At 26.6% G+C, this 20634-nt stretch overlaps 5 protein-coding genes and 1 long non-coding RNA gene across 10 annotated transcripts in view; 3 read left to right on the top strand and 3 right to left on the bottom strand.

The window, feature by feature from the left end:
• Fatp1 (Fatty acid transport protein 1) overlaps positions 1 to 7780 on the bottom strand; it is a 42235-nt gene extending 34455 nt beyond the window's left edge. Inside the window, exon 1 of the mRNA XM_076538434.1 lies at positions 7196 to 7780. Coding sequence (XP_076394549.1) covers positions 7196 to 7270 — 75 coding nt within the window. The 5' untranslated portion in view covers positions 7271 to 7780. The remainder of the gene's footprint in view (positions 1 to 7195) is intronic.
• A 3181-nt stretch (positions 7781 to 10961) lies between these two features.
• On the top strand, positions 10962 to 11898 carry LOC143265594 (uncharacterized). Its single transcript, XR_013040212.1, has 2 exons — positions 10962 to 11094; positions 11716 to 11898. It is a non-coding gene; the product is annotated as an uncharacterized LOC143265594 (long non-coding RNA).
• On the bottom strand, positions 11788 to 13204 carry EMC4 (ER membrane protein complex subunit 4). Its single transcript, XM_003700287.3, has 3 exons — positions 13017 to 13204; positions 12377 to 12648; positions 11788 to 12187 (listed from the first exon to the last, which is right to left on the bottom strand). Exons 1-3 carry the CDS (start codon positions 13073 to 13075, stop codon positions 11991 to 11993), a joined length of 528 nt encoding a protein of 175 aa, XP_003700335.1. The 5' UTR covers positions 13076 to 13204; the 3' UTR covers positions 11788 to 11990.
• Positions 13205 to 13219: 15 nt separating this feature from the next.
• Positions 13220 to 15296, top strand: LOC100876346 (THAP domain-containing protein 1). 3 transcript variants are annotated; one of them, XM_076538660.1, is made up of 6 exons: positions 13220 to 13324; positions 13558 to 13842; positions 13914 to 14067; positions 14160 to 14253; positions 14522 to 14866; positions 15241 to 15296. In XM_076538660.1, the coding sequence occupies exons 2-6, from the start codon at positions 13742 to 13744 to the stop codon at positions 15264 to 15266; spliced, it is 720 nt and encodes a 239-aa protein (XP_076394775.1). In that variant the 5' UTR covers positions 13220 to 13324; positions 13558 to 13741; the 3' UTR covers positions 15267 to 15296. The 3 variants fall into 3 exon arrangements, with proteins under 3 accessions (XP_076394775.1, XP_012153945.1, XP_003700342.1); XM_012298555.2 differs by lacking the exon at positions 13220 to 13324 and having other exon boundaries at positions 13416 to 13822; XM_003700294.3 differs by lacking the exon at positions 13220 to 13324 and having other exon boundaries at positions 13421 to 13842.
• A 52-nt stretch (positions 15297 to 15348) lies between these two features.
• On the top strand, positions 15349 to 18671 carry LOC100876232 (EF-hand domain-containing family member B). Of its 3 annotated transcripts, none has more exons than XM_012298556.2 (10): positions 15349 to 15490; positions 16183 to 16344; positions 16462 to 16642; positions 16809 to 16950; positions 17015 to 17188; positions 17300 to 17528; positions 17624 to 17816; positions 17885 to 17962; positions 18227 to 18342; positions 18448 to 18671. In XM_012298556.2, the coding sequence occupies exons 2-10, from the start codon at positions 16264 to 16266 to the stop codon at positions 18607 to 18609; spliced, it is 1356 nt and encodes a 451-aa protein (XP_012153946.1). In that variant the 5' UTR covers positions 15349 to 15490; positions 16183 to 16263; the 3' UTR covers positions 18610 to 18671. The 3 variants fall into 3 exon arrangements, with proteins under 3 accessions (XP_012153946.1, XP_076394736.1, XP_076394737.1); XM_076538621.1 differs by lacking the exon at positions 15349 to 15490 and adding an exon at positions 15764 to 15901; XM_076538622.1 differs by lacking the exon at positions 15349 to 15490 and adding an exon at positions 15767 to 15901 and having other exon boundaries at positions 16827 to 16950.
• On the bottom strand, positions 17972 to 20575 carry Mpp6 (M-phase phosphoprotein 6). The gene is made up of 3 exons (XM_003700286.3): positions 19786 to 20575; positions 19584 to 19684; positions 17972 to 19327 (listed from the first exon to the last, which is right to left on the bottom strand). Exons 1-3 carry the CDS (start codon positions 19831 to 19833, stop codon positions 19027 to 19029), a joined length of 450 nt encoding a protein of 149 aa, XP_003700334.1. The 5' UTR covers positions 19834 to 20575; the 3' UTR covers positions 17972 to 19026.
• Positions 20576 to 20634: the final 59 nt, after the last annotated feature.

The following is a 20634-nucleotide window of genomic DNA, read 5'->3' as shown; positions in this document are numbered from 1 at the left end:
TTTTTAATTTCAATCCATTTTTTTTTTATCGATGATATTCAAATAAATTTATGTTCAAATAAAGATGCACAATTTTTTAAGGAAGCTAAAAAATAATTACTACTTTACAAAAAATATACCCACATTAAAATTATGTATATTCTTATAATTTCAATTATTGTTTCATAATTCAATAATCATAAAGAATACGATAATTAATTCTAAAAATAAGAAGAGAATAATAATTTAGAAGAGTATAAAATTTCTGACAATATATTTATAAAAGTTTCGAATTTAATCAAGTGCTATTTTTATTTTTCAAAATACCTTCAGAAAGTTCAAGTTGAATTCTTTAAAATTCAAACCTACTTATGAGTTAGACCATCCATTCACTACTAGTGGTTATCTATGTTAAATTTCGAGATATATAAAATTGTTTATATCTTTAAAAAATAAAATTTATACTTCCATGGTCATTTATTTCTCAAACACTCTGTAAATTTCAATGTCAAGTCTAGTTGAAAGTGCCTACTGTTTTTATGTTCCAAAATAGTTATAGAGGGTTCGAATTCAATTAATCAAACTGTGGATGTACTTCCTAGGTGCTCCGTCCCATCACTAACACTTAGCACTTGCGATCATGTATGAAATATTACGTGATCGGCCAGTAGTATCACGGATAGAGTATGCAATGTCAAGAGAGTGGAAGCAAATTTGTTAGGTATCTACGAATATACATATGCATGACAGACACTGTTATTTATAATAGAAAGTACCTCAAGGAAAACATATTTTTTATCTACAGTCAATGTAATATAAATACGAATTAAACGACATAATATTTATGCTACGTACGATACAATTTTCTTCGACCTGTTCTTTTTAGTTATTTTATGGTACTGATTCATGATTAGTCATTGGTAACCAACGTCTTACGATTAATATTTTAGATGGAAATAAATTACGTCAAATAATTTAACGCAATTTTATGCACGTAATAAATATTTGAAACGTCAGTACACATCAACTTTATTATGAATTTATGAGTACTAAACGTCATGCATATACAAGAACTTAAATATAAATTTCACTAATCTACTTTTAAATCAAGATAGCTGTTAAGACGGAGTATTGTTTGTACTATATTATACACACCAGCAGTAATCAATAAAATGTTCAAGTTTTTGGTATACATATATAAATAAATATTTTATAAATGATAATATTATTATTGTTTTAAAAATGTTTAGAATATTGTGTTTTTTTTATAGTTAACCCTAAGCGTTGGAATTTATGCTGGTATTTACATAAGTCAAAACTGTGAGATATGTTCCAATTACTTGTCATTTTCTTGAGGTTGGATGTAAAAGTGAAATGTAAAGAATGCTTCAAAAATAAGTGACCAAAATTTCGTATCATTCTTACCTTAAGGATGAAGAAAGATCATGTACACATAGGCATAGAAATTTTTACTTTTTAAGATATATATTATTTTTATACACGTAGAAATTTTACATAAATAGCCACCATATTGATAGAATAATCTAACTTGTAAATAGGTTTGCGTTTTGAGTAATTAGATTCAAACTTCCATATGCATTTTGAAAAAAATCTGTAATACTTGTGAATAAACTTGAACTTCGATTAAATGGATTTTGGTTGTTTGATGATATTGATTCATGATTAGTCATTGGTAACCAACATATTACGATTAATATTTTAGGTGGAAATAAATTACGTCAATCATCAGATATTACGTGTTATGTCTTTGGACTCACATACCTTTCAAGACTAATAATAAAAAATGACTAATGTTCAATGATAATGTAAATGAAAGCTGATAAAAACAAGTTTCAATCAGTCACAATACATAACTAACGTTCGAGTCTCTCAATAAGTACATATTCTGCATACAAATTTCAATCTGATCGAACAGCTTTCAGTGATCATGGATGCTGTAATTAGTAGAATCTCATTATGACCACACATAGAACTACAGAAACGGAATATCCGATTCGTAAAAAACTCTTTAATACTTTTTAGTAAAAACTTTTCCCTGTTTAATATATCCGCCATCTTTAGTACCTAAGTAACGTAGGATTTATTCGAGACAAAATTCATCGGAACTTCGTTTGATTTCGTTAATATATTACTCACCTTTTTTAATAATTTAAAGTTTGTTTAAATTACAAACGTTGTCATTGACTGTTTCGCATAGATGATGATTTAGCAACAGATGTATGTCACATGTAAGGTGAAGTGTTGTAGGAAAAAAAGAACTGGACTTCCTTGACCCATCGTTAAGACATTTTTGCAGCTATTGTACACAGAGGTTATGAACAAAACGTATATTTATATCTTTTATATGAAAATGCTTTTAATTTTTTGGAAATAATGAACTGCTGTTTCACACATAATTATAATTAGGCATTTGGTGATTTGATCATTTGAAACTTGGTATGTTTGGGAATTTAGAAATATGAAAAGTTGAAAACTTAAAAATTGTCAAGTTCTGCAATTTAATGATTTGGAAATGTGGAAATGTGGAAGTGTGGAAATGTGGAAATGTGGAAATCTATAAATGTAGGAATGTGAAAAAATAGAAATATAGAAACATAGGAATTTAGAAATTTCAGATTCTAAAGCTCTTAAAATTTCAAATTAAGAGACTGTATTCCTATCAGTGTACTAAATCATCACAATTATATTGAATCATACAAAAACAGTAGATATATTTGATATCGACAGTTAATGTAATTATCAATTTTTCAAATATTGATTTTATTATAAGAGAAATGATGTAACAGGTATTTTGTCCCGGAACGTTATAAATCGTACGGGCAAAGTTTATGCGAAAACATCTAGGACACCGCGTACAGTAAAAGAAATCTTTCAGCCTCTTACGTTCTCCAAGACTATATAAGAATCTATTAAAGTGCATGCGTTTCGACATTACATAAAAATTTTAAGCAAGTTACAAAATCATTACATCTTTGAGATTCATAGCTTTGAAATTGATTACGTCGTCGGAAAAGATGTGTATTTAAGAAGTAGGGTACACAAACATATGTTGAAAGCACTTACAGAAAAATTAGTAATCCCGAAATACTTACATATATTCGATATTTATAAATGTTTTAAACAAAATGTTTCAAATTAAATTTAAACTCGGCATAAATAACAGAGGAACATTTTTCTCAATATTAATCATTTTTCAATTAAATTTTCATTACGACTTCACATGCTATGTGTATTTTATACATATAATAATACATTACAGACTTTGCTTTTTTATATTTATATTGAATAGATCAATTAGTATAAATAGAAATTTTAAAAAGGTCATATTACTGAAAAAAAATGTTAATTTTTTCATTTTTATTATTATTTATATTATTACTTTCACTCTTTCACTCTTAAATTATTTCGAATAAATAGAGAAATTTTGAAGGATCTTACACTTTACCAATACTTTCTACAGGCAAATGTAGGTTCAGTGAATGTAATGACCACATTTTGATTTAAAACGACTTCGACTCGACAAAACGCAAAAAGTAATTATACACGCGTGAAAAAAGAAAATTTATTGCGATTTGCATTCGATAAGCTGCAAACAATACTGAAAGGCTGAGAACTTTTAAAAATGGAGCAACAGCGAGTATTGAACTTGTAACGCGGTAAAATGACACAGCGGGAAGTAACAAGTGTTTCGAAGAGAATGTAGAATGTATGTATATGTACAATTGGTAATGTCTTGGTCGTATACCCAGATTCTGAACGTTGATTTATGCAAGACTGTTGTTTAGGGTTGGTCAGTTCTATTACCGTTACTAACAGTGCTAATGTCTTACAGTACTAGTCTTATATTTTCAAAAATTTGAAATCCGAAACTTAAAGATTTCTAAACTTTAATTTCTAAACAGGCTTTCGAACTTTCTAAATTCCTTAGATCACAAAGCTTCAAATGTTTAAATATTCTGAATCTTCGTATTCTAAAATTTACAAATTCCCAATATTTCAAAATCCCAAATATTTAAATTCTCAAGACTCCTATATCTCTAAATCCATAAATCTCTAAATTCCTAAATCTCTAAATTCCTAAATCTCTAAATCGCAAAATCCTTAAATCCCTGAGTCTCTAAATCCCTAAATCCCTAAATCCCTAAATTCCTACATTTCTAAATCCCAACATCCCTAAATCCCAACATCCCTAAATCCCAACATCCCTAAATCCCAACATACCTAAATCCCAACATCCCTAAATCCCAACATACCTAAATCCCAACATCCCTAAATCCCAACATCCCTAAATCCCAACATCCCTAAATCCCAACATCCCTAAATCCCAACATCCCTAAATCCCAACATCCCTAAATCCCAACATCCCTAAATCCCAACATCCCTAAATCCCAACATCCCTAAATCCCAACATCCCTAAATCCCAACATCCCTAAATCCCAACATCCCTAAATCCCAACATCCCTAAATCCCAACATCCCTAAATCCCAACATCCCTAAATCCCAACATCCCTAAATCCCAACATCCCTAAATCCCAACATCCCTAAATCCCAACATCCCTAAATCCCAACATCCCTAAATCCCAACATCCCTAAATCCCAACATCCCTAAATCCCAACATCCCTAAATCCCAACATCCCTAAATCCCAACATCCCTAAATCCCAACATCCCTAAATCCCAACATCCCTAAATCCCAACATCCCTAAATTCCATCGTCCCTATATTCCTAAATCTCTAAATTCCCATATCCTCAAACTCCCATATTCCTAGGACCCTGAACTCCTACATCCCCAAATTTTCCAATTCTCCAAATGATAAAGTTACAAAACTCCCAAATTTTTTAAATTCTCAAATTCTCAAATTCGAAAACTTTTAAGTAAAATTTAATGAAATAACCTCTTTCTATGCTGCAGCTTAGCTGTAGCAGAATAAGAAAACTATGTTGTTCTATCATGTTATTATCTAATAACAACAAAAAGCAATGTCGATTTTTACTCCCCGAAGCGACACTAATTAAACGTTTTATTCATTCAGTTAAATAATGTTTTTTCTATGCTTAACTTCTTACATAATCATTTTTACTGTATTTTTATCTTTTCTATCTCTAAAGGACCAATTATGATGACTCTTACGAAATGTGCGTCGAAGTGTTAGGATAATTATACTGAAGTGTCTAAAAAAGGAGAGACAAGAAATCTTTTGCGTCTGTACTTCTGCATATTAACTATACTTATATATATATTTTATTTTATTTATTCTGCAAATTAACTACAAAAGTTTCGGGAAAGAAAACCTTGATAGTATTAAGAATAAAAAGCACGTAACTGTGATGTTATTCCGAAAAAATAAACGTTCTTCGGTACCCTATAAAATGATGCATTTTTCAAGATGCGTTAGTAAAATTACATATAAACAGGAAGAAAAATGTTACATCGAATTTTAAATAAGTATATTATATGTTACATTGTCATAAACAATTGTCTCATGGGAAAGTTTCATTTAGGCAAATGTTGAATAAAATTGAAATAACATTTTACATTAATTACACATGTAATGATTTAATATCATTTACTAATTACACTACGTATTCAGTCATGAAATTATTGCTCTAATCTTCTAACTGAAGAAATTCACATCTTGTTAAAATTAAATGAATTAATACATACTGTTTTTGTTCTTGATTTACAAATTGTCGATGTGGCGCCTCATTGAGCGTAGAGCTAGTTTGCATACTAATTTAAGAAATGATCAGAGTTATAACTTTTCTTGACAATTTTCTGAAAAGATGTTTTGTAATATGGTTAGGTTTTATGCTAAAATACTATTTGTAGGATAAATTGACAAGTATCCAGATGACTTAATGTAAAATCGGTGTCTACCTTCGGTAAATAACTGAATGTAGTTAAATATTCATACTGTATAAAGAATTCATATTAATGTATGAAGGAACGCTTTTATAACTGCAAAATCATAAAATTGTATAATAAATACATGGTATATATTAGAAAGTATGAAAAAATGTTGAAATGTATACCTATGTTGTATATAATGTTATTATTTAAAAATGAAGTTCCTTAAAATTGTATTATTCACTGTTTCAAAGACTTAAACTGAAAATTAATGTTGTATATGATTAACCTCTTTTGAACCATTTCTAAAAATAAACTTTTAAAAATTATCGTACAACTGTGTCGCAACTATTCTTTTCGTACAGGTATTTATTATTCACGTTATCGTAATTTACAATCAAATAACGGAAATGACGAGCCATTATATTTTGCTGGATCCATTTCATTAAATTTGATGTTCCATTGAAAGAGTACGCGGCAATCGAGTTTTTATGGCTCATACATTTAAAGTAATAAGTCAAACATGCGGGTTTCGTAAACTAATTATAAATGGAAAGAGTCAAAAAAAATATCAAGATACTTATCATCGATATAAAATGTTACTAAATTTTATTTTATATTCGATAGTTTGTCACTTACTTGTTATTTGTTTCTCATTTTAAAAATAACGTTTATTGGTTCCTAACAAATGTGCTAATATTTTACTTATATTTGTAATATATGCTTTTATTTTGTAATATAATAAAAATATACTAATAATAAACATGTGCAAATTAATATCAAATGAAAATAAATAGTTTACCAAACAAAATAAATTGTTTAGTAAAATGTTTACAATATAGTGTATATTTATTTGTTTTATTAAACTTAATATTTATGCAATCATATTATTGTTAATCTTAAAAATGTAACAGACATAAAAATTGCAATAAATAGATAAATTTTATTCTTCATTGATATTATTTTTGCGATATTATTTTTCATGATACCTATTAAAAAATAATCTCATTCTAATTCAATATTTTCTTCAGTATTTTGTGTAATAATATTTTAGCATATAACAAATTATAATGAACGTCTTTAAGTTTAAATGTGCAACAGTTCAAATGATATTGAGTTAAAGCGTTATATAAAATTCACTATTTCAATTAAACAAGTAAGAAAAAATATTCTATGTTTTAATAAAACATGAGATATAATTTTATGTGGAGATCGCGCGTACGAGATAATACTTTTCGAATAAGTTATAACTCTTCCCCCACGAATGAAATTTACTCCACCAATGATCGTTCCACAGAAAAATAAATTATGCTTTATTCTTCATTATTGAAATGATACAATACTTACACGGTCCTTATTGCAAATTGCAGTCGTCCCATTTCCCACGTTACCGGCTGAAATCTTCGAAATCGTTGCTGACATATTCAAGCTCTAACCAGTCGTCAATAGATCTTCGCTATCAATCATTAAGTCGAAACTGATGTACATACAACAATAATATATCGTTGTCTCCCAAGTTCGGTGAAAAATCGAATGAAACACAGGTGTCGAGTGTACACTGATCGCCGAAAGAATTCACTTTCTGACAAGTAAAGTTCCACTTTGGAGAAAGAACAAATACATAAAATCGATTGTCTATGCACAATCTTTAAAGGAATATCCTTCGGTAGAAAGGAATTTAAGTGTTTTCTTCTCGTGTCGCGTAGACTATGAAAGTCTTCTTGGTATTTATTTTGCAGCGGAACCCATGCGCTCGTAAGGAAAGGCCGAGATCGCAACCGGATCGTTCACAATGGAACAAAAACTCGTCGAATGGAGAAATAAGAAGAAGGAAAAAAATAAAGACAATGAATACTTGGAACGTGGACAAAGAAAGGTCCACGTGAGTACACCGACCACAAAACTGATGTTAGTTAGTCCGCGTACTAAAGCGGAATACCTACCAACAGTGAGTTTGCTAGGTCGATCATGCAAGCCGATCTCCCTCCATGGTTTCACGACCAGCCGTGCAGATACCGGTACAGAAACGCACTTGTTGATCATCTTCAATCGAGTTCATTCAATTTACCTTCACACAGTAGATATTTATACTCAAAATGATGACCAAAATTGTTTAACGTTTCGGCGCTCGCACGTTACGTAAAATTTCATTCTTGCAGTTTTATATTACTTTTGATTGTTGATAACATTCTATTTGGGTGCTTTGTTAACCCTGCTGCAGTTTTCCGGATCTTCCATCTATCACAATTTTATGGAAGCTGTTATCACAAAAGTACATCAAACTTATTAGTAATGCACTCGGTTATTTCGACGTTATATTAAAATTTATTACCTGAGGTGGTACAACATATTTGTGTAAAAAGTATAAGAATATATCTAAATGTAGTTGAAATGACGAAAATAGCACAGAATTCAACACTCTTTATGAAATGACTTATTTTCATATTACAACTAACATATAACAAAAATAAAGATACAAAGAAAAAATTATTAAATATTTGAAAATCTTCAAACTTTCACATTTTAAAAGTTTTAATGAATTAAGCTTCTAATTGTTACGTATTTTATGTACTCCTTAAAGATGATACTTTTATAAAGAAAACAACGCTGTTGATACAACACACAGGCAATAGAATGCAAAGTGTACAAAATGTTACCAAAAAGGTCAAAGAACGACATCAAATATTAGGTAACATACATTAATTGATTTACACAAGTATACTGGCTGTAATTCGTTCGATGAAAAAGAAAATGAATAAATTTAAATAATTAACGTCGAAATACTAACGTCCTCCATGATGTGACTATAATTAATGGCTTTTACGAATGACACCGTTTGAAAAGAGTTAGAAACTTTCTTCGCTGATTATGATTAAAGTACGCAGGAAGAATAGAATACGTGGTGACATGAATGAATCCGTTAAACACACATCGCTGTAGAATTAAATTCACGTAACTAATGTTTTACTAAAACTAATGTGTATTCACGATCTTGAAAAAATCGGAAGATATAGGCACTTTTAAAGGACTCGATTAAAACTCGTAAAAACCATAAGTAATTTAGAAATTATGACAACGTAAAAAGTTTCATTTTTCAAAAAGGACTTAGATTAAATTAAAAAATAATGTATATTTTTGCATATGTCTGCTTTATTTATATTTAAACGTCTTTTTCTTACTTTTTAAAATAGTAAGCAGCCAATGTAACCAAAATAATCATGTGAGCCTCCGTAAACGACAGGACATGTATTCACAAAATTAATGTATGTTGTTATTCTTAGTATTGTATAATAAAGAAGTATACTAAAGAAGTATACATAAATACATCTAATTTTTTATTATGGAAGTCCCATTTAACAGAAATTGGTTCATTTCCATCTTTTACAATGTTACAGCGTACACCACTATGTACAAGAGAATTTTTTGTTTAAAATAGCTATACTTAATTTATTATTCTTTTCGATTGTTCAAATGTTGTGTATTCTTTACTCAAAATCATGAGCAGCTCGGCGAATTTGTATTGGTTTCAGCTATCATGTTGAAATAATGAAAATATGTAGTTCCATTTAAAGAAATTACGATTGCCTCGAAATTTGAAAAAATGCACTTGGGACAAATATTTTGAGTATCTTAATATATATCTTTTCGAGCAAAGTATAATTTTTCTTTGAAATTTGTTCACTGTCAAAATGAAAAAAATATGTTTGAGGTGTTCAAATACGATGGGACACCCTGTATGTGTTTGAGATCTTACAGGTTCTTCAGATCTGTCCTGCTTTCTCTCGCAATTATTTCCGGTACGTAAATATGTACTTGGTCGAGTGGTAATGAAACATTACGAATAAATCCAGGTGAATGTTGTAAAATCGTTCTACGTTATAAATTAACGAAGTATTTATTACATTCGCGAATCCTGTTTTATAGATAAATGTTTATTTCAATTAAAGATTTTGTATATGTACTATTAGATTTTTAAATTCCTCATTGAATATTACATCCTTTTAACAACTTCCAAATTCGTCTATTAAAATTACATTTATTAATTCGCAATAAATCTGCAAATATTTATGCAAATATAAGTTTTTATCATCTCTCTTCTTCAAGTAATTTAGTATATTAATTCATATTCAAAATGTGTATATAAATGCAAAACACTTCATTAACACATATATTTATTGTCGTTTTAAATGATTTTATTCTGATAGAATATCATATAAATAATTCAAGTTATATTTGGAAAGTGCAAATAAATAAAAAAAAAACAGTAAAATAAGTGCCAGAATTGAATGTTTGAGAAAAATAATTTTTTATTTACTAAACTGTTATACTAGGCTACATAAATTTACAATATCCTTGTTTTAATATTTTAAAAACCCGTTAGTCAACAACGTGAAGAATTTTATATTTAGAGAAAGGATGAATATCTTTTTTATATTCACTCTTCGCCTGTATTACAATAAACAATGTTTGTACTTGAAACAGTGAATTATACTGATAATAATATTAATTCTAATTAATTATAAACTTATTATAAATAATTTAAATATTCCCGCCTTGATGCAAGCGCTTCGAGAGTATCGAGAGTATTTGTTTTGGATAAACGCCATGTTCATAATCTTAGATCAAGTTAAACGAACTGAGTGACGTATTTTGACGCATTTAATAAAATTATTTTTAACCCATTAAAAATTTTTTAAATTTAGTATTATAATAGAAACAGGATTACAATTATCCAGACAGTGAAATTTTATCTCTAAGCAATTTAATGCAATTTTATGAACGTAATAAATATTTGAAACATCAATACACATCAACTTCATTATGAATTTATGAGTATTAAACGTCACATATATACAAGAGCTTAAATATAAATTTCACTAATCTACTTTTAAATTAAGATAGCTGTTAAGACGGAGTATTGTTTGTACTATATTGGACACACCAGCAGTAATCAATAAAATGTTCAAGTTTTTGGTATATATAAATAAATATTTTATAAATGATAATATTATTATTGTTATAAAAATGTTTAGAATATTGTGTTTTTTTACAGTTAACCCTAAGCGTTGGAATTTATGCTGGTATTTACATAAGTCAGAATTATCAGGTATGTTCAAATTACTTGTCATTTTCTTGAGGTTGGATATAAAAGTGAAATGTACAGAATGCTTCAGAAATAAGTGGCCAAAATTTTGTATCATTCTTACCTTAAGGATGAAGAAAGATCATCATTTTGTAACACATAGGTACAAAAGTTTTTATTCTTTAATACATATATCACTTTTATACACGTAGAAATTTTACATAAATAGCCACCATATTGATGGAATAATCTAACTTGTAAATAGGTTTGCGTTTTGAGTAATTCGATTCAAACTTCTATATGTATTTTGAAAAAATCTGTAATACTTGTGAATAAACTTAAATTTTGATTAAATAGGTTCAAAACTTTTATAAATATGTTACAGAAGATTGCATGATCTTCTAAATCATTGTTCCTTTGTTTCTTTTTGCAATTAGTTATGGTATTCTTTATACATAAATAATGTATAAAACAATAATTAAAATGATAAGAATATACATGATTTTCATATGGGTACACTTCTTGTAAAACAGCATTTATTTGTAGCTTTCTTAAAAATATTATACTTTCATATATGATTTGCATTAATAGATTAAGCTTTTTAAAAACCAATTTATAAAAGTATACCACAAGTAGAACAAATGTACCTTACATCTGAGTAATATTCGTATCCTGTAAAATGAACATTTTATATTAGATTTAATTCAAATTTGTGAATACCTATTTCTGAAATAATCTGTACATATATTAATAATACTATTATTCAGTTTTAAATTTATTTCAGGTACCCAGGGTAGATGAACCAAGTAAAATAATAGAACGGATAAAGGAATTTGCAGATGAATATAAGAAAAAGTAATAATTAATAATAATTTATTTAATGATTTTGACATAATATACTATGTATATATAAATATGTAATACAGTTCTTTTGATTTTTAATAAAACATTTTGTGTAATGTGTGAATGTTTCTGTAATTTCTGCATAAAGTGTACATAAATATACAATAATTATTTATTTCTGATGCATATATAACATGAATTTAACTATATTTTACGTCATACATAAATAAATCCACCACCAGAATATTCCAACCTTGCTTGTGGTTCCACAAATGCTAACCAATCAGATGCATGCGTTGGAAGTAATCCCATGGACTGACATTTATATAGTGCTAATGCAATATTCACCAATTGTCCCAAAAAATATACAAATTTTTGACCAAATGCATGAGTTCCTTCTATTACTTTAAATGCTGAAATAAGTAATTTTAAAGTATTATGATTAAACTAATATAACACAACTTATCATTACATGTTCTATTTTTAATATTATTGTCAGCAAATACCTTGATTTTTAATATCTATATTAGAAATCAATTGAATGCATAATCTATTCTATTTGAAATAAATTATACAAATATAAATATTAATATAATACTTACTTTGCTGAAGAACAAACAATGCCTTCACTGGCCTGATGATTAGCATACCAACCATCATAATTGGAAATATTGATATGGAATTACCCGCCATATACATTATAAACAAATTCATTGGAACCTGTTTCAGAGGTCCTAAGGCTAGATCCCATGATTTTTTTATTATCAAATGATTGGAATCTGTTTCTCTAATAGAATCTGCAGCATGAAATAAAGCAACAGCTGGTGTATAACCTGGTGGAGAAGCAATGTCCGCATTCTTTTCTTGCTTATTTCTACAAAAAAATAGAATTATTTAAATAAACTTTTTTATAATAATTGAATATTTAATTGTAATGAAGTACAAAATTAATATATGTTAATATTTTAATACTATATTGTGAAAAATCGAACAATAGAATACTTGTACAGATAAACAAATACACAGAATAACCTATATCAGATTGTCTATCTATTCAAATACGTATAACGTTATTGAAAAATTATACTTTTTACAGATATATTTAGTTTCCAAATATTATGTAGCAGTACAATAATAGCATATATAGCATAAACTTAAGTGAAAATGACGAAACTTGACATATTCTAATAAACACAATATTTCAAGTTCAAGAATTATAAGTTAAGAAGTAAGGTTACTGACTTGTGAGCAAAATCCAAAGCCCATTTAGACCGTTTTGTATTTTGCTTAACTGCTGTCATTATTGCAACTATAATCTACACTTAAAATAATGTTATTATGGTTTTTCTACAGCTATGACATACGTGCATTCCCACTTACAATCGTTGTGTATAGTATTAACTAAATATGTATAGTCACTTTCATGATTTGAACATTGCTATAATCGTTATGAGAAAATACATAGTTAGGAATCGATATCAAGGTCGATACTAATAAGTATGAGGATAACTTCAAAATTAAACTTTTAATTTTAGCAATTACGATTAAAAGTAATCTTTTTTGACGTAAATATTTATTTTTATGTTTCAAATATGTATATCATTATATTTTAATCATGTAATTTAGTTATAATAATCATTTTTTCAAAAATTTGATAGTTTAGATATTTTAAAATTTGGATATTTAGATATTTAAGAATTCAGAATTTTGAAAATTTATAAACAGTAAATTAAAAGATTTACTACTTTTAAAATTTATATCACTGATATATGCGTTTTAACAGCTTGCGCAACACGAATGTTGAACACTATATTGTATGAAAGTTTCTGTCGCTAAATAAAGTACACTATATATAATGTGTTTACATTCTTTCGTGACAAGAATTTTATTAATCAGAATGTGGTGAAATGAATAAAAATATAGTTTAAAGTTATTTGAATATTGATTATGTACATTCAAAATAAAACATGGTACAATGTTTCGTGCCCGGATGTCGGAACCGATCAGACACCCAGAATTGGAAAAGAAATACTCATAGGTCAAATAATGTAAAAGTTTCATTTCATAGGTATTAAATTTTTTTTTACTTCACATATACTTTTAAATTATATTTTTTTTTACTTTTTTCCTTTTTTATAGATTTCCAAAGGACCCTAGTATATGGTTACAGATATTAGGTATCACATCATTATTGGTTTCAGAAAGATCTCGTATTTGTTCTGTTCACTTTGAAGAAAAATGTTTTGATAGAAAAGGTTGTTACCCTCAACTTAGACCTAATGCATTACCATCTGTATGTATGAATAATAATAAATACTTTTAACAGTTGTGAACAGATACATACATTGAACGATAATAATTTATTTATACTTATTTTTATTTCAGAAAACCATTATAACAGAAAAGTTATCTAATCCTATTAATGAAAATGAATTACCCATTGATGACATCAATCCAGCTGAATTATCGCCTGATACAGGTGTTTTTAAAATAATTTTAATTAATATAGGTTTGAAAGTACTTTCATTAAGCCTTCAAATGTTGAAGCTATGTATTTTACAAATATGCAGAGTAGCATAAACTTGCAAAATTTACCTGGCAAGAATTATACAAAAAGATATACATACATTTTTTTTAAGCAACTATCATCTTACAATTAAAGGGTTACTTAACATATCTGTTCATAATAGGAAACTATGAGTAACATCAGTATATTTAAATTAACATAATATTCTTTATTCTTTTAGTACAATCTATGGTATTACAAAAAGAAGCAGTCACTCCCCTGGATGATATTTCTAATTCACTTGATAAAAGTCTATTATCACCACAACCATTGATATCAAAAGTGGATAAGGGGACAATGGTGTCACCTTTACTAATTTATAATTCCCCAGAGAAAATAAGATTAAGGGAAAGGATTAAATTTGTAGAATCTGAGTCTAGGAAAAAAGTACGAGCTTTACAACAACAATTACGAAGAAAAAGTGATCAAATTTTGAAGCTAAGACACATTTTAAATACTTTAAAGGATAAAAAATTGTTAAATAAACATCAAGTTGAAATGATACAAACGTTAGGTGGATCAAATGGTAAAATTTAAAAATTTTTTAATTTTTTTATTATTCTTTCAATGCCAATATGCTCAAAAGGACTACAATCTACTTTAGCATTTAGAGAATTACTACTTATCCTTAAATTGTTTGTTTAAGATTTGGCAAAGTTGATAATTCATTAATTTTGTTAAAGACATTAATATATTATCATTTAGTTATTTGCATTTGAAAACATTCTTATTGCATACTGTGTAATTAAAGAACTATAAAACCAACGTAATTATTGATTGTCCAAAATCTACTCATAATAGATCATAATAAATGAATGAAAAAATCATTTATGGACTAAAATAATAGTTATATTAAATTATAATTTACATTGTGATATTAATAATATATTTTTATTACAGATGATTCAGTATCTAATGATGACTGAAAGTACATAAATTTTTTTTAACTATTGTGATACATTAAAATCAGTTTGCAATTCTTTCGGAAATATGCAATTTTGATCGATGAAGTCGATGGATTTATACAAAGAATTGATTGAAATAGATTACATACTTTAAATTTTAAAGTTTAAAATAATAGAAAAATATACAAAATGTAAAAAAATTAGTAGTGCATGCATCACTTAGTGGAACATGAACTAAAGAAAAGGTAAAATAAATTATTTTATAATTTATTATAAAAGAAATTCATTTTTAGTACTTCCATCATTTTGTGCTTGAAATTATTTCAAAATTTTTGTCCAAACTGTAATTCTATTGTGTGTTTATAGCACATGAAGTTCATATGAACTTTTTTTTTATTGTTAATGAAAAATGAAAATAAACAAAAAACAATGTATTATGTATCTGCAGTTCTCTTCACTCTGTTATAATGATAATTTTGGTTAATTTCCAATCGATATAATTTTGAATGTATATTTCTATCTATAATATATATACATATATATATTGCTTATTTATTTATCTTAATAACTTTGAAATGGATAAATATTGTGTGAATGATCGAAACAAACTTTTAGATAAAATTAATATGAACAAAAATTCTCTTAGCCAAAAAATCGTAAGATCTTTACAAAATTATAATAACTTATTTACATTCTATAAACCAAACATAATATAATTTTGTTAGAATTGAGAAAATATAATACATTCTATTAAATATTTAATTTCTTTTTAAATGCATCTTTATTATATTGTATCATTATAATTGTATTAGTACTTATATAGTGATTAAAACATTATAATGTTCATGACATTTAATAATTTATTAATTTAAATTTTGTTAATAATTTTATATAAATTACTATATTGTTTATAATTTCATAATTCATTTTTTTTTAGAAACATAGTACTGCAACATCTAATATTAAAGAATGTTTCACAGAATATTCTTTAGAAGATAAAGTTGAAGCTTTAAAAAACATGCTCTCTTATAATGAAAAACATGGACAAATTGGACCATCATATACAAATAAAATATGTAATTTAAAAAAAACAACTGGTGTAAGATTATATCTTTCTGATATCTATAACTTCTAACTTCTTTTACAATAAATGATATAAATTTATGTATGAGACATGTGTATGTAAATTGATTTATGTATTTTGATAATTATCTAGATCAAAGAATGCTTACAAGGAAATGAAGAAACACCATTTCAAACACTTATTTCAGAACTAAGAAATACTGTAATGAATAGTTATTGGAATAAAGAAATTGGAAAAACACGTTATCAAGTTCCAAACCTTCCTATAGGATTAAATCCACTGGACACAACTTTTGGGAAAAAAATTAAGTCTGGTAAATCATTTTAGTTATTCTGTGTATAATCATACATTTTTAATACAATACAGTCTTGATATACGGCTTTTATTTATATAATAAAAAATTTGTAAAGTTTAATTTATAAATTTATGTTTACTTATTCATTGAATGTCTTTTAAATTTTATATTATCTACCAAACAGTTTTTATTAATTCTGTAGAAGCAACTGTGGCTGAACTTCTTAAAGAAAAAGTGGATAAAAATAATATATTAGAGCAAGATATTTTAGAGATGTATAAAAAAAGTCACAACAGTTATTTGCCTGCAGAACAAATTAAAAGACGGTATGAAATAACAAAGTGATGAATTTGTAATTATTCTATATAAAAATACAAATTACATTTGCAGTTACAAAAAACCTTTTGATCAAAATTTATATTTTGGAAAACCAACTAATACTAGTACAGAAGGTGCTCGAGTAAAGAAACTTTTAACATGGGTTATTACTGATGTCAATAAAATAATTAATTCCGAGTTAGATGATTTTATAGAAGATTCACGTTCTGATATCAAAGAAGTAAGGTAACAAATATTATCGTTAAACTATTTTCAATTAATTGATGAATTGAATTAAGTATTTTTATTAAATATGATTAACTTTCTTTTAAGTATTATATGAAATAATTTTTTCAGAAATTTGAAAAATACACATATATGTACAAACGTAGTATCCAGTAAAATAAATGAAAAAAAAGGAGAGAACATACAGAGTATTTTAAATGAATGTTCCCCAAATAATGATCAGAAGATAATGCAATACAACTACTTAGAGTACATAAATAGTTTACGTCAAAGACTTAAAAAACGTGTTCCAGAAATTCCATTTGCCGATGTTTTTGAAGATTTAGTTAATCTTGATAAAGTAACATTTTAATTTTGTTCTTCTACATCACTTATCAATTATTTTGTATTTAAAAAGTACATAAATGACGAATCGTACATATTACGAGTTTATAGGATTACACAGAAATATTACCAGAAAATGAAGTCTTTCCTGTATTAGCTAAATATAAAATATATGTAAATGAAATACTTTTAATGCCATTATTGGATCTTCTTCAAATACGCAAAGGGAAAAATGTGAAGTACACTGCATTATTAAATCTTTTAAATTGGAAATATGATTTTCCTACATTACCAAAAATAGAGAGTAATATTTTTTTATTTAAGTAAGAAAAACATATATTTGAAATGAAAACTATATTTAAACATTTTCAGAAACACCTATAGAATGCCAAAATTATAGTACTACATATAATGAAACAATAGGGAATATAGAAGAAAAAAGTATTATAAGTTAGTATATTTATTTTACATAAATTCTATTTTATTAATGAATCTGCATTATTAACACATTTTTTTTCATTGAATTATATGTATACATGTTATATTTTATAATACATAAAAAAATTATATTTATAATATACAAATATGTTATAATAACTATCATATTTTATTTTACCTAATTTGTTACTGTGTACAATTACTCAATGTTCTATAATAATCTTAAAATTATTTTATTGAAAAATATATCTAAAATTGTTTTAATGCATTTTCTAGATGTTTCTGCAGCTGGGATTCCATCTAATATCACAGGAGAAAAAACTACTGCCTTCAATCTAATATTCCCAAATATTTTCACAAGATATGGTCTTAGTAATTTGGATCTTTCTAAAGTACATATCACATGAATTCATTTATATTATACTTAAAATCATTGTTAAAAAACTCTAACACTGCAGTAATAATTACACCAGTTATTTACTACCAACTTTTTCTAGGTTCGAAGTAAAGAAGAAATGAAAAGTATTTTTGAGAGGATTGGAATTCAATTTCCCAATGACAATTTTGATTTAGTTTGGGAAGAAGAATTTAAAAAAAGTGGTAATGGCAATCTGTCTATAGAAACTTTTAGACACCTATTTGATCAATATAACTATTAAATTAGTAATGAAACTTATTAGCACCTGTAACCTGTTATTAAAAATTCAATGTTTAATTATCAGTGGATTAATACTATATTTGTTTTATTTGTTCTATTATCTTCATCAACTTTTTGTATTTTAAATAGTGTATTGTAACTGTACACAGAAACAGAAATTGTTATATTTTTGCATAGCATAAAACTGTTTTAATGACTACTGAATTGTATATTGAAACATTGAATACCGAGCACTATAATCAGAACCTTGATATTTCTATGCTGTAGTATTAGTTAGAAGTTAACATTGACATTCAATGTAACATATACACAAGCAGAAATTGTACATATATAAAAATAATCATGTCAAACTATGATATATATATATATGTACACGCACACACATATATTGTATATTTACAAATACTTCTTACTTATATTAGTCTTTAGGTTTCAAGAATTTTGGTTTTTTTGGTAATGGTTCAAATTCATTATTACTTCTTAATGACGATTTAGAATTATATTTACTTTTCATTTTTTTCTTACCATTTCCTTTCCAACTTTCTGCCATTTGTTCATCTGAAATATCTTTTTCTTTTTTTGCTTCTTCTACAGCATTATAACTGTTTTGTTCTGCTTCCATCAGTTTTTCTATTTCTGGGTTCATTCCATGAAAACTTAACCTACCTTCAATTAAGTTTTCACAAAAGGCATAACTAGGTTCAATGATGAACCTCTCACTTAAATAAAAAGGAAATAGACAACTTGAAATATTAACTCATTATACATGGGTCTTTAAGTTTTATTCAGCATTTTAATCTCGTTTACGTGTATACTGTATCATTTACAGTAAACTTTTAAATTAGTATATGTACAAACTAAACAGTCATAAATTATTAAAACATTCAAAATAGAATTTTACAATTCACTTATTATAAATTCATTTTACGATTGTTATTTAAAATATTTTTATTAAAAAAATTAACAAAAACTTACGATTCTTGTTTCATACGTTTTGTTAGTTCATTTCCAAAGTATTCTTCGCCTTCTTCTTGAAACTGTTCTCTTTCTACTTTTTCTTTAGTCCGTTTCATAAACTGTTATTATATATTTAAATTAATCACATGAACAATTCTATATATAATACTTTCAAATAAAGTATGTAAATAATTAAAAATGTATAACCTCTTCGACTTACTTTCATTTCTAATATACTTTTCGATAACTTTGCCTTATTCGAACTCATTTTGATAATTTTAAATAAAAATTTTAGAATATATTCGATAATTTCAGATAATATTCAGTTGAAAATACACGTGACAATGTTTTCTTGTTATACCCAAATGTCACTTACGTTTCAGCACATGTATGTAAGCATATAAGCACGTGTTATTAATTTGTTTTTTTTTTTTAACCTGAACTTGCACTCTCAAGTACAAAGCCGATTTCATTAGGAAAAATAGCAGACGAAGGTGAAAATTGTTGCATTTATTGACTTTCTTGACTTATTGACACTCTTAAAACATTCTAAAGATAATTAGCATAATGTTTCAAAGCAATTTAAGAATATTAACATCTATTTAGCCAAAAAATATTAATTGAATTCGTCCTAAAATGGTACATGTATCGCTGTCTAGCGATTACCGGTAGAATTAGCAAAATAGAAATATTAGTATCAAAGAATTAGTATTACGATTAAAAGAATAGAAAAATATTGTATTAAAAGCGCCAGACAAAAAAATTTTAAATATTGCAATTTATGGATCTTAAAATGCTTAGAAAGCGATATCTAATGTAACTAAATCATAAACATTAATAATTTTGCATTGATTTCTTCTTTCAAATACTTTTAGTGCATTATGACATTTTTTTATTTCTATTGAAGTCTTAGAATATTCTACTCGGTGTAACGTAATGTGAAAGTTGTTAATTTTAGAGAAAATAGCAAATTTCTATAATGCGAGTTTAGCGGTTTACCTCTAGATAGCGGTAGCTGTACAATTTTCGATCGATTTCGAAATTGCGTCAAATTGCTTCAAAAGGCAAT

This window comes from Megachile rotundata, chromosome 1 (assembly GCF_050947335.1).
Source record: "Megachile rotundata isolate GNS110a chromosome 1, iyMegRotu1, whole genome shotgun sequence".
NCBI classification, from domain to species: Eukaryota; Metazoa; Arthropoda; class Insecta; order Hymenoptera; family Megachilidae; genus Megachile; species Megachile rotundata.
The sequence above is the reverse complement of the archived record's forward strand: the minus strand, read 5'-3'. Positions and strand labels throughout refer to the sequence as shown.

Excerpts from the sequence above, each read along its gene's own strand:
- LOC100876346 (XM_076538660.1), top strand. The coding sequence starts at position 13,742 with ATGGTACAATGTTTCGTGCCCGGATGTCGGAACCGATCAGACACCCAG. Across the intron at positions 14,068-14,159 it reads GACCTAATGCATTACCATCT|AAAACCATTATAACAGAAAA; the intron begins GTATGTATGAAT and ends TTTTTATTTCAG. Across the intron at positions 14,254-14,521 it reads TGAATTATCGCCTGATACAG|TACAATCTATGGTATTACAA; the intron begins GTGTTTTTAAAA and ends TTATTCTTTTAG.
- LOC100876232 (XM_076538621.1), top strand. The coding sequence starts at position 15,821 with ATGGATAAATATTGTGTGAATGATCGAAACAAACTTTTAGATAAAATT. Across the intron at positions 17,529-17,623 it reads ATTTAGTTAATCTTGATAAA|GATTACACAGAAATATTACC; the intron begins GTAACATTTTAA and ends ACGAGTTTATAG. Across the intron at positions 17,963-18,226 it reads AGAAGAAAAAAGTATTATAA|ATGTTTCTGCAGCTGGGATT; the intron begins GTTAGTATATTT and ends TGCATTTTCTAG.
- EMC4 (XM_003700287.3), bottom strand. The coding sequence starts at position 13,075 with ATGACAGCAGTTAAGCAAAATACAAAACGGTCTAAATGGGCTTTGGAT. Across the intron at positions 12,649-13,016 it reads GCTTTGGATTTTGCTCACAA|AAATAAGCAAGAAAAGAATG; the intron begins GTCAGTAACCTT and ends ATTTTTTTGTAG. Across the intron at positions 12,188-12,376 it reads ATTGTTTGTTCTTCAGCAAA|CATTTAAAGTAATAGAAGGA; the intron begins GTAAGTATTATA and ends TACTTATTTCAG.
- Mpp6 (XM_003700286.3), bottom strand. The coding sequence starts at position 19,833 with ATGAGTTCGAATAAGGCAAAGTTATCGAAAAGTATATTAGAAATGAAA. Across the intron at positions 19,685-19,785 it reads AAAGTATATTAGAAATGAAA|TTTATGAAACGGACTAAAGA; the intron begins GTAAGTCGAAGA and ends ATATAATAACAG. Across the intron at positions 19,328-19,583 it reads AAACGTATGAAACAAGAATC|TGAGAGGTTCATCATTGAAC; the intron begins GTAAGTTTTTGT and ends TTTTTATTTAAG.